The sequence below is a fragment of the Convolutriloba macropyga genome, chromosome 1 (genome assembly GCF_964194025.1).
Source record: "Convolutriloba macropyga chromosome 1, txConMacr16.3, whole genome shotgun sequence".
NCBI lineage: Eukaryota > Metazoa > Xenacoelomorpha > Acoela > Convolutidae > Convolutriloba > Convolutriloba macropyga.
This window is the reverse complement of record NC_134468.1, coordinates 67,656,556-67,671,428: the sequence shown is the minus strand read 5'-3', so window position 1 is coordinate 67,671,428 and position 14,873 is coordinate 67,656,556. Positions and strand designations below refer to the sequence as shown.

Genomic DNA, 14,873 nt, shown 5'->3' with positions numbered 1-14,873 from the left:
ATCTTCACGGTAAAAATAAGAACTACGAGGGAAAAAGGAATTATTGTGATCATTTGAACAAATTGATTTATTAATTCAATCTTTCAATGGTAACAATCTACCAAAAACTTTAGCTGTCAACCATGCATACGGAAGATGAGTAGGAAAAGCAACATCTAGCGATCAGTATATGGATTTAATCCACTGGCTAAGGAAATCTACTTTAATTAAATATTAGTTACACCAAGCATCACATCATGAAATTTAGCGATCATCAAACTATATGATAAATAAATATATAACACAGCACCTGGAAAATTTCAGAGGAAAGCTAAATGAGTTACAGGAGTGCTTTCTGCCAAATATGGAAACCAGGCTAAACATTTGAATATTTTGAACCTGCTGCGGACTATTCATTTTACGCAAATTCTATCAGTTGCAAAAATATCAAGGAAACCGGTAGTTCTGCATGGTTGCCAAAAGTGCAAACGGAGATGACATTGAAAAAATTCTTTAAGTAATGAGAAAATGCTTTGCATTGAAACTTGATGGATTGTGAACCGCTTTTAAAAAGTGTCGTGATCTTAAAAATATCAGAGACATTTGGATTGCAAAAGAATACATTTCATAATTTTTTGTAATTACGTAAAGGTAAATTTATATAGTTATTGTTGTTTTTTTCAAAAAACATTGTGCAAATAAAAAAGATTTAAATCTATAAAATGTAAATTTAAATTTAAATACTTTTTTTTTAAAATTTTGCTATTTTAACTCATTTGGTAGATTCATTTTAATTTAGTGTATGACAGATGTTTATACTTTGTAAGTATTTTTCAAAATAGCGTCGATTTTACGTGACACTCACAATCAACAGAAAGTTTGAAAAAGTTTGATTCTTTTTAATCAAAATCATTTTTAATTGAGAACCAATATAATAAAAATATGACAAACATTTTCTCTGCAATAGTATTAGTCATGTGTGAAGTTGTCCGAAGAAAAGTTTTTGGAACGAAAAATATGTCAGGGGCAAATGTTCTAAAAGTGCCCACTTTGCGGAACTAAGTATATTTATTTTTTTAAAGTATATTTATTTTTATTTTTTATACATAAATAACTAAAGTATATTTATTTTTTGAGTTTGATTAATGAAAGTTTTCCAGCCCACATTCAAAAATCAAAAAGCATAACAGGAATCTATACCTGGAGCTTTCTGGCACTTTCAAAACTGTTCACAAAGTTTTAATGGTCATCTAGTATGAAGCTGCCCACAAAATTTGATTATTAACAGAAATTTATAGTAAATCAGAGAAATGATTTTACAAGGTAAAGTGGTTCCAATGTCGGGAGCATTTTCGTTCATAGTTTGTGTTCGATTAAAGGTCTTTGTTACGATACAAGTGCCAATCCACAAAAAATACGCCACGTAGAAGCTAATTGTTTGTTGTACTGAATTTCGCAAAATTTCATGTTAAAACAAGGTCAATCCCTCTTTCATAGTTTTCTAATCAGCGTGGATGTTAAACAGCGAGGGTAATTGGTTGGGAGCCCGGTAAAAAAAGTCTTTTTTCTTCCTCTTGTTAGTTTGATATGCAACACTAAATTATTTCTCTGATTTTTTTGCCAGTAGCAATTTAAACAATGCACCTCCGTATGATGTCAAAATGTCCCGAAATCAAAGGGGAAAGCAGTAGCAAACATTGCAGCTCAAAACATATAGCTCAGAACATATAATAAAATCCAAAAATTTTAACAAATTACAGCTCAAAGCATAAGTATATGCACTTTAGGTGGCTTTAATGAAATTTCGATCTCAGAATTGCTAAAACACTGTAACACCAAAACAGAAAAAATTCCTGTGTTTTTGCGGTCAATTTAGATACGCTGCTGTATTGTTTCATAATGAGGGCCCACTGATGCGTCCATTGGCTGAGTCATACCTTTTTTTAAATAATTTCCATTTTATTAAATCTAGTGGTCCTGAGTTCTAGAATTTTGAGACTGTTTTTTCTGCTCTTTTTTTGTTTGCGCAATTTTCCGTTCGAGCTTGTTGAAACTTTTGTCCCCAAAAACTGTTGAAGCCAGGAGGGCGTTGATTTCCCTTAAAACTTTAAGGCTCTTTAATCTCTAAATTTAAGAGATATATATTAACCCATCATTCCACGCGTAACCACGATGACACCCCACCTGTCAAGAGATACCCCTTCCTAATTGTCCGACGTTAGTAGGCCACGTATCTAGTGAATTATGTGTCTGCAGCGTTTAATATCATTGTTCACGTGTTTTTCTTTTGAGAAATTAGCAAGAATTTTTGTTCTGCAAACTGTGGTGTTAAAGTTTATTAAATATTATTTTTCGCTTCGTTGGCAACAAGTTATCATAATTGGATGTCTTTCTGACGATGTTGTAAATAGAACGAGTGTGCTACATGGGTCTGTTCTTGGTCCTTTGGTTTTTCTGTTACATGCTGAAGATAGGCTGAAAGAACTGGGAATAAACTGTCGTTCCTACGCAGATGATACCGTTCTAAATTTTATATTGGGTTCAACCCTCAGTCATTGCATGTTTGATGTTATTAACCTTAATTTAACATTGGTTCAGCAATGCAAAACTGAAAATGAAAGTGGATAAGAGTGAGAATATTTTTAGTCGGATATGTAAAATTGTGAAACATGGTCATTTACGTCTGCCAGAAACTGGTGACTACACTGCACAAGTATATTATCTAGGTTTTTATATTGATTGCAAATTTAATTTTCAACCACAGGTCAAATTTTTTTGTTTGAATTCATTTTTTTTATCTCCGTAGTGTGGTCAGTTCGAGATCAAGAGGAAACTTCAGTTCTAATTGAGTTAATTAGAGTTCTAGTGTTATCACGTGTTGACTTTTGTACTTCGCTCTCTTATGGTCTGCCAAACTTTCTGTTAGAAAAACTTTAGCGTGTAATTAACTCTGCGGTGCGTTTGATTTTTCGTTTTGTCACCGTCGACACCAACCTCGTACCGCAAGCAGTTACACTGGTTGCCAATTAGGCAAAGCATTGTGTTCGAAACCCTAATGTATGCGCATCGCTTTGTACATCATCCTGGCAAACTCCCACTATATTCATCAAAACTAATGAAACAAAACAAGATGGTTACAAGGTCTCTAATTTTTTAAAACACTTTATTTGTTCTCAAATTTTGCTCTAATTTTGGAAGACATTCGTTCTCGCATGCCGTCGCTGTTGAGTGGAATTTTCTGTTTCAATTTTCCTGCACTGTTGATATTTTAAATGGTGCTCAAACCAATAATAATAATAATTATGTGGATGTTTTCTGTGTGTGTCCCCAGTTACAGCGCACGTGACATAAAATAGTAATTCAATATGAAGAAAAATATGGCACGTGCGTTCGGGGGAGGGGAGTGTATATAATATTCGCCCACTGACCTGGGGGCACAAGCGGAAAAGATCCAATTGTTTTTTGTCCATCTAATGAAATTGGCTATTTTTTAACGTTACCAGTTGATAGTATAAAATACTTAAGTAGATTTTATTTGTATAAAATTTTGCGATATCGAGATTTCAGACTGAGTTTTCTCTAATTCGTGAGGATCAATATGTTCTCTTTTTAGTTTTTCTTATGAATACTTTCTGAATGAAGTAATTGTTTTTATTTTTGCGCCAATAATGTCAATGTTTTTTTTTCTAGTTACAGCAGGTGTTAAAATTTTTGGATCTATTCTGTTTTGCCCCCCACCCCAGCTTAGTGGGAATATATGTTTTATGACCCACAGGCGCACGTGCATTATATTTACATAGTAACGTGCTATATAACAACATAAAATTTGTAGCGGGGGGTCATAAAAACACGGTGAGGGCAGAAGGGGCGAAACAGAATAGTCCCAAATTTTTAATCAATTGAACACCAATTTTTATGCAATGTTAGGGACTTCTTAATGATACCTTCCTAATAAATTTTGAACCTCACAGTTAACTACGTTTTGTTGTTTGTTTTTTTTTTGAGAATTGGTTTTTCAAGTATTTTTTGCAATGGAGTAAGTTTTGCCATACATTTGTATACTCTACGCTGGCAGTTCTGTAGCTGAGATGATATATAACCCACAATATTGTGTTACATGTAAATTGGGTAAATATTTCTATTTTGAGGAGCTGGTGCTGGTTGCAAAAGTGTTTCAAATAGGCAGAATTTTAGCGTTCTACACTTATGTCATACATTTCCCAAATCCGGGAATATCACATCTTAATGTCAGATTTTTGAATAACACTTTAGGTTAATTTGTGACTCATAGAATATTTTGTTTTGAATCTGCCTCGAAGCTAAATGAACAATATTGCCCATCTTACATCAGTATTTTGTACTATATTAACAGTGTCTGGCAAGGTATTGAACTGGTAAATATGCATATCATTCAAGCATTGTTAAATTGTGCACTGTAATAGTGTCTAGTTTTGGCTATAACAATAAATCACTCATTTAATTTCGGAGACTTCACTATGGATTTTGTGTTTATGTATTTAGGAACAGTCAAAGATAAAGCCGAACAATTTAAAAAGAAGAATCAATTAATCAAGTCAGTTACAGAGAAACCACCACCTCCACGACAGTTTGTTGACTTTGAAGCTTCTTCCAGTCTACAGCAACAGCGTTCGCAATCGGATGGGACCCTGAATGCAGCACCCGTCACTGACATTAGACACGATGAGGATATTCTTGACACTTGGGATGTTAGTACCGATACCGAATCTGTTATAAAAAACTTATATAAGATCTGTTTAGATCACAAGTTATTGTTTCTCAGCAGACCCAGGTTCATTAGAGATACCCTATACATAATGTTATATTCAGCTTGAGTAGGACCTGGGATTTTGAGAAAAAAGGAATCAATTATTGTAATTGGCAAAACAACAATCAATATGCAATAATTGCTATTAAAAATAATAAATTTTTTCAAGAGGCTTAAAATACAGTCAAAGTACTTATTCAACAAAATTTACCACCTTTTGAGAGCAACATTCAGAAATTTAGTCCTTCGAGTGATGTCTCCCGCAAACAACTGACGACTCTAATTCCAGTGATCATAAAACCGATTATTATGACTCATGATTTATGGCGGCATAACCGCAGGAATAAGCCCTGAAAATTTTCGTTCGATAAGAAAAAGCTACCTGAACAACCATAGAAGATATTCATTATCACATATATGCAAATCCCGAAAATAGTGCAACAATTTATCCAGCCCATCTTTTTTGCTCATTATTACCGATATCAAAATGTTTTGGTCCAACTGAACACATTGAAAAGTAATCGTGCCCTGTTCTCAAATGTTTTGAACTTGATATTAATTTTTCTCTGTTTCTCAATATTTTCAGTCTACTAGTGCTTTTTAGCAGCTTTGAGACTTCTGTTATGAAGTTATTAACATCGGGTTATTCCGATTCTCGTCTCAAAAATGTTGTCAATAACTCATAATTATGTAGTTCTCTTATGTATCAGATTTTTCTTTAATCTTAGCAAGGTTTTTCAGACTTTGAGTTTAGAAGAGTTCCAAATTACTGTTTAATTGCTCTTGAGCGAAGTTCATAGCAATTATTGTAAACTGGTGTCTTTTTTATGCAATTTTTCGCTTGACAATTTTGCGCTTTTCTTCTAGAACATTCTGTGACTTTTCAAGTGACTTTTTTACGCTTTCGTTCATCATTTTTGAGTGATCTATTGCTCTCTCCGAAGTAAAACTTGTTGCTAATATATAGTCGGTTGCAGTTTGGGAAACACCGTGACTCATAGCGCAGTGGTTAGTGTGGGTAGCTATGGATCGGGATGTCAAGGGTTCGAACCCCGTTGGGGGCAAAGTTTTTTTGCACTGATAAAGAAAAATTGATCTAGGCTACAGCACCTGAATTAAATTGCCTCGCCTGTTGTTCAAGAGCAATTCTTCCAACATTTGTCCCTTTATATTTTTTGTTGCTTTTTGATCTTGATTAGAATTTTAGTTTGCAGTGCCGTAATTTAATACTCCAATTTGATAAATTGGCTGAATGTATGTCCTATAAAACTGATATAGCTGGTTGCTTTTGAAAAAGGCCCGCATATGATATTTGAAAGATGTTTGATAGATGTAAAAAATGTTTTTTGTTGCTTTTTGATCTTGTTAGAATTTTAGTTTGCAGTGCCGTAATTTACTACTCCAATTTGATAAATTGGTTGAATGTATGTCTTATAAAACTTATATAGCTGGTTACTGTTAGAAAAGGCCCGTATATGATATTTGATAGGTGCTACCTTTGAAGAACTTTTTAAAATTTTTAATTGTTTGTCAAATTTCGTTCATTATCGATTTCCATTCCGAGGTATCTGCCGCATCTCGCAACTTCATTGGTCAACGAATCTCTCATTTTTAATATTTTGGTTTATTAATTTTACCAATTTTGTCGCTGTTTGGTCTTTATCTTTTTTTAACTAAGAATTTAATCCGAAATTTGCATCTTTGTCTATCCTCATTTAACTTAAATTTTTGTTGAAGTCAACTATTTGCCTTCTGTTTTCCAAGTAAGAGATCAAAAAGTTCCCAAATACTCCTTTCAAGCCGCAATTTTCACTTTTGGCAAGCAAAATTTTTTGATGTACAGTATCAGAAGCTTTGGTTTGGTCAAATAATATGCATTGGGACATTTTTTTTCTTATACAAGCGTTCTCATTCTCTGTCTGTTGAAATAGCATAAATTGTACTTATTATATTCTTGAAGCCGATTTGATTAAGTTTTGATAAATTGTTTTCAGTTAGAAATTTGTTAATTCGAGAAAGAAACTTTTCAAAACCTTTTTTGAGAGCTGTTAAGATGAAATTTGGACAATAGTTATTCACATCAAAGTAGTTATTCACAAAAGTTGTTTTTGTTTGATTATGGATCAATTAAACTCTTTTTTCTACCAATAATTGTTTGTTGTTTTTAAAAATTTTGCCTTGATTCAACCCAGGAATATAGGCAGATGGTTGTGTGTTCTCTAACAATCAATTGTCTCAACTTATGCCGAAACTATATCACCCTCAAATCTGTCAAATTAGTTATGGTTTGCAACAGAACTTGGTGTATGTCAAATTTCGTTCATTATCAGTTTCCATTCCGAGGTATCTGCCGCTTCTCGCAACTTCACTGGTCAACGAATCTTCCATTTTCAATATTTTGGTTTATTAATTTTACCAATTTTGTTGCTATTTGGTCTTTATCTGTTTTTTTAACCAAGAATTTAATCCAAAATTCGCATCTTTGTCTATCCTCATTTAACTTTTCATTGTGCAGTAAGTTACAGTCGTCAGCAGAGAGTCAAATTTGAGTTTGTCTCATCTTCTCAAACATCGTTAAGATAGATGAAAACAAGAGAGGACCTAGTACACTAACCGGTGGACCCCCCTGCTGACTAATTCTATCGAAAATTTTTGTTGAAGTCAACTATTTGCTCTCTGTTTTCCAAGAGATCAAAAAGTTCCCAAATACTCCTTCCAAGCCGCAATTTTCACATTTGGCAATCAAAATTTTTTGATGTACAGTATTAAAAGCTTTGGTTTGGTCAAATAATATGCATTGTGACATTTTTTTCTTATACAAGCGTTCTCATTCTCTGTATGTTGAAATAGCATCAATTGTACTTATTATATTCTTGAAGCCGATTTGATTAAGTTTTGATAAATTGTTTTTAGAAATTTGTTACTTCGAGAAAAAGAAACTTTTCAAATCTTTTTTAAAAGCTGTTAAGATGAAATTTGGACAATAGTTATTCACATCAAAGTAGTTATTCACAAAAGTTGTTTTTGTTTGATTATGGATCAATTAAATTCTTTTTTCTACCAATAATCGTTTTCGTTGTTTTTAAAAATTTTGCCTTGATTCAACCAATATAGGCAGATGGTTGTGTGTTCTCTAACAATCAATGTTCTCAACATAGACCGAAACTATATCACCCTCAAATCTGTCAAATTAATTATGGTTTGCAACAGAACTTGGTGATCAGGGAAGATTGTCTCAAGTTTCAGATTTTCAACCTCGGAGAATGTTTTTTCACTTTTCTCTAATAATTGGCAACTAATTGTGTCGATCCTTTTTTCTGTGATTAAATGAGAGTCACCAATCAACTATTGTCATCAATTGATTACAATTATTTTTCAATCCGTGAGTAGGAGCTGGTTGCAAAAAGTATCTTGAAAAGCTGCAATAGCTCTGCCTATTTTAGCGCTCACCTAAAATATTTAGCTGCCCTGATTAATTGCTCTCAAACAAAGTTTCTAGCAGTTATATTAGTTCGGGGGTGTTTTTATACGATTTTTAGCTGGACCGATTTTTCTGCTGACGCTTTTGACATTTCGTCCTCAAAAAGGACGTCCTGAAACGTCTGTACACCCTACCCCTCCTCGCTATCCCCCGCCCGTAATTAAGAAAGTTAATGCCACCCAATCATCCGTTCCTTTAATTCCAGCAGTTCAAGAGGTCTTGAAATTGCGAGCGTAGTGAACCCAAGGGTCATTTACTCGATCTCATTTTTTGCAGTTTTTTTCTTCCTGTGGTATTGAATTTCAGCAACCGCTGCCTATTTGTCGACGATCATAGGATACTAGCCGTAGGACGTTGTGAAACTAAAATCCAAGAGGACATAAAGGCAATCGAAAACGGATCTGGAGGTTTGTAATTGTGCAAATTGAGTTTCTGAGGAACCGAAAATCAATACAATTTATCCAGACAGATACTGAATGAAGTACCTGAAATAAAGGATCTTAGTATCCCTCAAGACAAAAATCTCATGGAATGCGCTTATAGACGAAAGCGAATAAAGTTCTTTACACTATCAGGCAAAATGTTTTACGGTGAAACCCTTCGTGAATCCAGGGTTGTACAAGTAGTTATTACTGCCGGTACTCCGCTATGGCTAGAAATATATATCACCATCTCAAACCGACAACGAATCTTGAAAAATTCTACGAGAGGACGTTAATAAGTGGATATGCAATCAAAATGAGCCCTGTGAAAAGCAATTGCGACTCTTGCCGCTAACAATTTTGATGCAAATGAGCAATCTTCTAACTCTCGAATTAGCACATGAAGTAAGTTTTACACCTAGATTTACCAAAAAACTAATACCCGAAGGCGATCAACAGAACTGTTTTCCCTTTGGAAAGTCAGGATCAAATAAGAAGGGCACGACGTTTATTTCGAAAATGCATTCTCGCGATCAAAAATAATGTCGAGCTTATGAAATAAAGTCAATTATGACAATAAAGTTGACAATAAAGACGATCTTATGAAAAGGCAGGCTTGAGAAACAGACTGCTAGCTCTTTGTGGAAGTTCTTCAACAGCAAACAACGAAAAGAAAAAAAAAACAGTTACACCTGGGAGCTCTCCTGTGACGAGTACAATGTTATAAAGAGACTATTGGGATAACAGCTCCCGTCGATAATTTGTAGTAAATTCACTACAACAATGGAGCAGTTAATGACCAATAATTGGAATAATTTTAATCAATTTGATAGGTCGGAACCATGGCTATAAAAAAAAAAAAGATTCCGACCTCACAAATTTCAGTTGCCTTTTAACCAATTTTTTGTGTGATTATTTTTGTTGCGCACTTTCGTTCGAAAAAAAATTGGGTTCACTTATGAGTTCCTTTTGTTGATTGCAAGTTTGTTATTAATAGCCGCACAGCGATAGCTGGGGCTATTATTGGCCTTCTCTTGGTTTTTTTTTTATTTCGTCGTCATGATTTTTGTTACGACCATATGACGTCACAGCCACTTTTTGTTCATTCGTTCATGCAATTTCAACTGAATTGCATGTGTGACGTCATTTTTCGCTCTTAGTGGAGCGATTTTTTTGTTCATGCGCGTGATTAAATTTTTGGTCACACTTGACTTACCTCACTCTCAAAAATGACTTCCTCACTTTGAAATTGACTTTTATTTACTTTAATTCAAAGAGATAAGGTCAAATGGGTGTGTTTCACTCTAAATGAAGGTTATTTGAGATCAGCTAATAGAGGCAGCAAAAACTTATACAGATTTTTAATCAAAATATAACATATCAGCCTTCAATGAAAAGACGAATTTTTTTGGTCTGCCTCTTTTACTGTTTTTTTTGAGTCTGCAGATCTACGAAGCTATTGCGGCTATTTTCTGGCAATCTGCCAGCTATGTTACTTCATTTTTCCACTTTTTAACCTCTCCGACGTTAAGTGACCATATGTGGTCCGTCCGCTTTTAACATATTATGCAAAAATGTATGGGATCCATCAATGTATGTTGTCAGAAAGTTTTCAGTTGGCTATACTGCAAGTTGAATATAATGTTGACAATCTGAGACAAGCCATTAAGGTTCGCCCCATTCGATGTGGGTTCGCCGTTTAACCGGTGGACACCCGAAATCATTTGAATTCAATAATTAGGACATTTTGCGTCTAGGTTATTGATCCAACTGAAGAAAAAGACAAAGTGAAAGAACACAAAGACAATGATTTGCGAGAGGTTCAGGACAAGTTGGACAATTTGCCCAACCTGCCGAGGGAGCGAGGTGCGTCAATTATGATCGACGCGGGGCTGTATCAAGACTTGTCTCCAGCTAATGAAGAGCATGAGTCGAAGTCTTTAGCGTCTCAGCATTCCTACTCCACGTCTACAGGGTGCAGTTCATCCTCGTCATTTTCAACGTCTGCATCAATGTCAGCGCCTCCGGTGGAACTAGGTATGATGCTCTTGCTTTCTTCCATGTGTTTTAAACCTAAACATTGTTGTGCAAAGTTGAGGCATTAATTAATTATATAGCGACAATAAATTTTGAAAAGCGTAATTTACCGTTCAACAGTTGTATCACAATTGAGAGCAGTCCTACCTTTTTAATAGCCGCCCTCATCTTCTCAGCCGGCTATTATTGCGCTCGTATTTTTTTACAATTCAAAGAATTTGAATTGTATTGGGGCGTTGTCTTTTTTTTAAGATCTGTTCACACATTTTCATGATTTTTGAAGTCAAATTGGAGCAGTGATTTTGGTCACGCCGAAACACGAAATGGAGCGAAAATTCGAGTGGTTTTGCGGCGTGAAATTTTTTCGCTCTAATTTTAAACTAGAGTGAGAAAACGGTGTTTGAACAAAAATTCGGTTTCTCGGTAGTGGTTTTTTGTTCACATGCGGCAATTTCACTCTGATTTTTACTGTTTTTAATAGCCGCACAGCGATAGCTGAGGCTATTATTGGACTTCTCTTGGTTTTTTTTATTTCGTCGTCATGATTTTTGTTACGACCATATGACGTCACAGCCATTTTTTGTTCATTCGTTCATGCAATTTCAACTGAATTGCATGTGTGACGTCATTTTTCGCTCTTAGTGGAGCGAGTTTTTTGTTCATGCGCGTGATTAAATTTTTGGTCACACTTGACTTACCTCACTCTCAAAAATGACTTCCTCACTTTGAAATTGACTTTTATTTACTTTAATTCAAAGAGATAAGGTCAAATGGGTGTGTATCACTCTAAATGAAGGTTATTTGAGATCAGCTAATAGAGGCAGCAATAACTTATACGGATTTTTAATCAAAATATAACAGATCAGCCTTCAATGAAAAGACGATTTCTTTTGGTCTGTCTTTTTTACTGTTTTTTTTAGACTGCCGATCTACGAATCTATTGCGGCTATTTTCTGGCAATCTGCCAGCTATGTTTTCAATTTTTCGGATCGGATTTTTTTCTAAATGGTTTTCCCAATCCATTCACAGCTCATTCTAGGCCTAGTTTTTTGTTTGAATTAAATTTTCATTTCTTGCTAGGGGTTTTTTTTTGTTCACATGCGGCATTTTGATATTGATTTTCTGTTTTTTTTTATTTTTTCTGTTCTGATTTTTTTAAAAATGGTTTTCTGAATTCACTCATAGTCCATTCTGGGTCTAGTTTTTCTTTTTAGTCAATGAAAATTCTTTGAATTGTACGTCAGGACTTGTCCTGCTATGTTTTTTTTTCACTTCGTCAAACTTTTTTTCGCTTTACCATTTTGCCGCTTTTTCGACATTTTGGGTGAAATCTTTTTGACTTCTCTAGGCTAGTTTCTCTCTTCTCTCATTCTGCTAAAAGTGAATTTGAACATCAGTTGCTAAGCAAAGCAATTCAAAATGAACAGAGTCGGTATAAAAAATTGAAGTCAGAAATAGAAACGGGATAAACCCATAAAGCCCAATTTTAGATGCCCGCTATTTGAACGTCGTTCCTATAAGTCTTAGTTACCACCTCTAATGCTTATTGGTGTTGATAGTAGCCCCTGTAGCCTCTCTCTAAGAAACAGAAGTATGTTCAACTACGAAATGCCATCAAAATAAATCGGACTTAAAAAATATTTTTGTACAAAAATCTTTTTTTTTCAACTTATTCTATTCGTTCAATCCCAATCATGCTTATTGGAATCAACGGCGGCTGTTTTCCGGCAATCTGCCGGGTATGTTTCATATTCTCTACAAATTGAATTGCTTAATTGCTCTTGAACGAAGTTCATAGCAATTATTGTTAACGTTTTGGTCTTTTTTAATGCAAATTTGTTGCTTGACCGTTTTTGTTGCTTTTCTTCAGGAACATTCTGTGACTTCTCAAGTAACTTTTTCACGCTTTGGTTCTTTATTTTTGAGTGCTCTCTATTGCTCTCAATCCGAAGTAAAGCTTGTTGCTAATATAAAATTGGTCGCAGCATAGAAAAAAGAAGGGCCTGATAGCCGAGTGGGAAGTATTACTGGTTAGGGTTGGGGATGTGAATGGTTCAAATCCCGGCGTGGTCAAATGCTTTTCCACTCGCATGTCGTTCGAGAGCTATTCTTCCGATGTTAGTCGGTTTATATTTTTCCAATAGCCTCGAAGCGATAGCGGCTATTATTGGGGACAACATGGCAAATTTGTGTGCTTGGCCTCATTTGTTCTGCTTTTAGGTCAATTGCATGACTTACCTCACAAAAAAATGACTTCTGAGCTCGCTTAATTAATTTGCAATTTTATGATCGTTTACTAGTTTTTGATATCGGTTAAGGTCAATAGTATGTATCTAAGTAGTGCCAAACGTATATGCTCTAATTCTTGAGTAGAGTCTACAGTTCTTGATTTCGGATATTAATTTCGAAAGAGCTCCCTTAGGGCCTTTTCATTATAGAGCGTATGTGTCAAAAAATGTCAGTCCGATCCTAACCAAAAGGTCTTGTGGTCTAATAGAGGACTGGTGGCCAATCTGTCTATCTTATTTCTGTAGCTGTTTCAATTCATGGAAGGTCACAAGCGTCTATCGTGGCTGATTTCCGGCAATCTGATGGCTATGTTTTGAAAATAGTAGACATAGATAACCATTTTAAAATGTAAACCCGTGTAATTGGTATTACAGTGTTTCTAAGAACCTAATAATGCTTTTCAAGCTCAAAACCAGTGCAATACTCAATTTTTAGTTAAATTTTATAGCTGTAAGCTGAGCGGAGCTATTTTGTAGTGCTCCTGGTTTTTTTGTTTCGTCTGCTGACGCTCTTTTTCGTTTTACATTTGTTCACACAGCAAAGCTGAAAAAGTCAAATGTTTTAATGACGTCTTCCTCTCACTGACGGCGTTTGTGCGCGTGACGTCTTTTCTCTCTCTCTCTCTCTCTCTCTCTCTCTCTTTCCCGGGTCGAGGTTTGGCGGTGATTTTTTGTAAGAGATGCGGTGAAATCCGTTAAATTATTTTTTTTACGCATTCACTGTAATCATCGCATTTCTTACAAAAGTTCACCGCATTCACCGCACTTCTTACAAAAAATCACCCCCAAAAATTGACCCGTTTTTTTTCTCGCGCTTTCCCGGTTCGAGGTTTGGCGGTGATTTTTTTTTTAAAAGGCGGTGAAATCCGTTGAATTATTATTTTTTTATTGCATTCAACGTAATCATCGAATTTCTTACAAAAGTTTGCCGCATTCACCACATTTCTTACAAAAAATCAACCAAAAAAACGACCCGTTTCTTTCTCTCTCTCTCTCTCTCTCTCTCTCTCTCTGTTTCCCGGGTCGAGCTTTGGCGGTGATTTTTTTGTAAGGAATGCGCTGAAATCCATTGAATCATTTTTTTAACGCATTCACTGTAATCATCGCATTTCTTACAAAAGTTCACCGCATTCACCGCATTTCTTACAAAAAATCACCCAAAAATCTCGACCCGGATTCTCTTTCTCAATCTCTAAAATTAAGTCCTATAAGAACGAGCTGTTGTTCGTTCACCTTCAAAAAAATTCCGAGGTAATGAATTGGCTATCACAGGGCCGTCATAACAAACCACATACTAACAAAAATGGCTCTTTTAATTCCGCTTTTTTGGGGTTCTGTATGCTACCCCCGAGAATACTCGGGATTGCGTTTCAGTGCTGATTTTCGTCAAAAGTGAGTTGAATGGCTGATTTCTTAAAAACAAATATGGCACAACTGAAATTAAGTGAGCAGCAGTCAAACGTGAATTCAGATGCGAATCTCAGATGATTTTCCAGAAAAAATTTCTCCTAGTAACAATTGTTTTAAAGCTGAAGGTTTCAAGATTGTCGACTTTTTTCACTTATGTTTGTTTTACGGGTGTCAGAATGTATTCTAATTTCAATTGACGTTCATCACAATAAAAATTGCATTACGCAGAAAAATGTCATTCAAATTTCTTCCCCAAACAAAAAATCTATCTTTGAATTTCCTCTGAGCTTTTTTTTCGCGAAAGGGCATTCTAAAAACCCAACCCCAACACAAAAGACTTGAGGTGCCTTTCAAATTCTACGCCATTCTTTTATTCTAAGATACTGATCTTAAATTGTGGTGGTTTTAAAATGTTTTCACTCAATAAACTGACTTTTGGAATTAAGTTTAATTTGAATTTGTTTAAGGTC

At 35.0% G+C, this 14,873-nt stretch overlaps 1 protein-coding gene across 1 annotated transcript in view; it reads left to right on the top strand.

Moving 5' to 3' along the window:
- The window catches only part of LOC142347789 (uncharacterized), a 32,949-nt gene that overhangs the window by 6,423 nt on the left and 11,653 nt on the right, over positions 1-14,873 (top strand). The window contains exons 2-4 of the mRNA XM_075398963.1: positions 2,115-2,196; positions 4,501-4,706; positions 10,426-10,705. Coding sequence (XP_075255078.1) covers positions 2,115-2,196; positions 4,501-4,706; positions 10,426-10,705 — 568 coding nt within the window. The remainder of the gene's footprint in view (positions 1-2,114; positions 2,197-4,500; positions 4,707-10,425; positions 10,706-14,873) is intronic.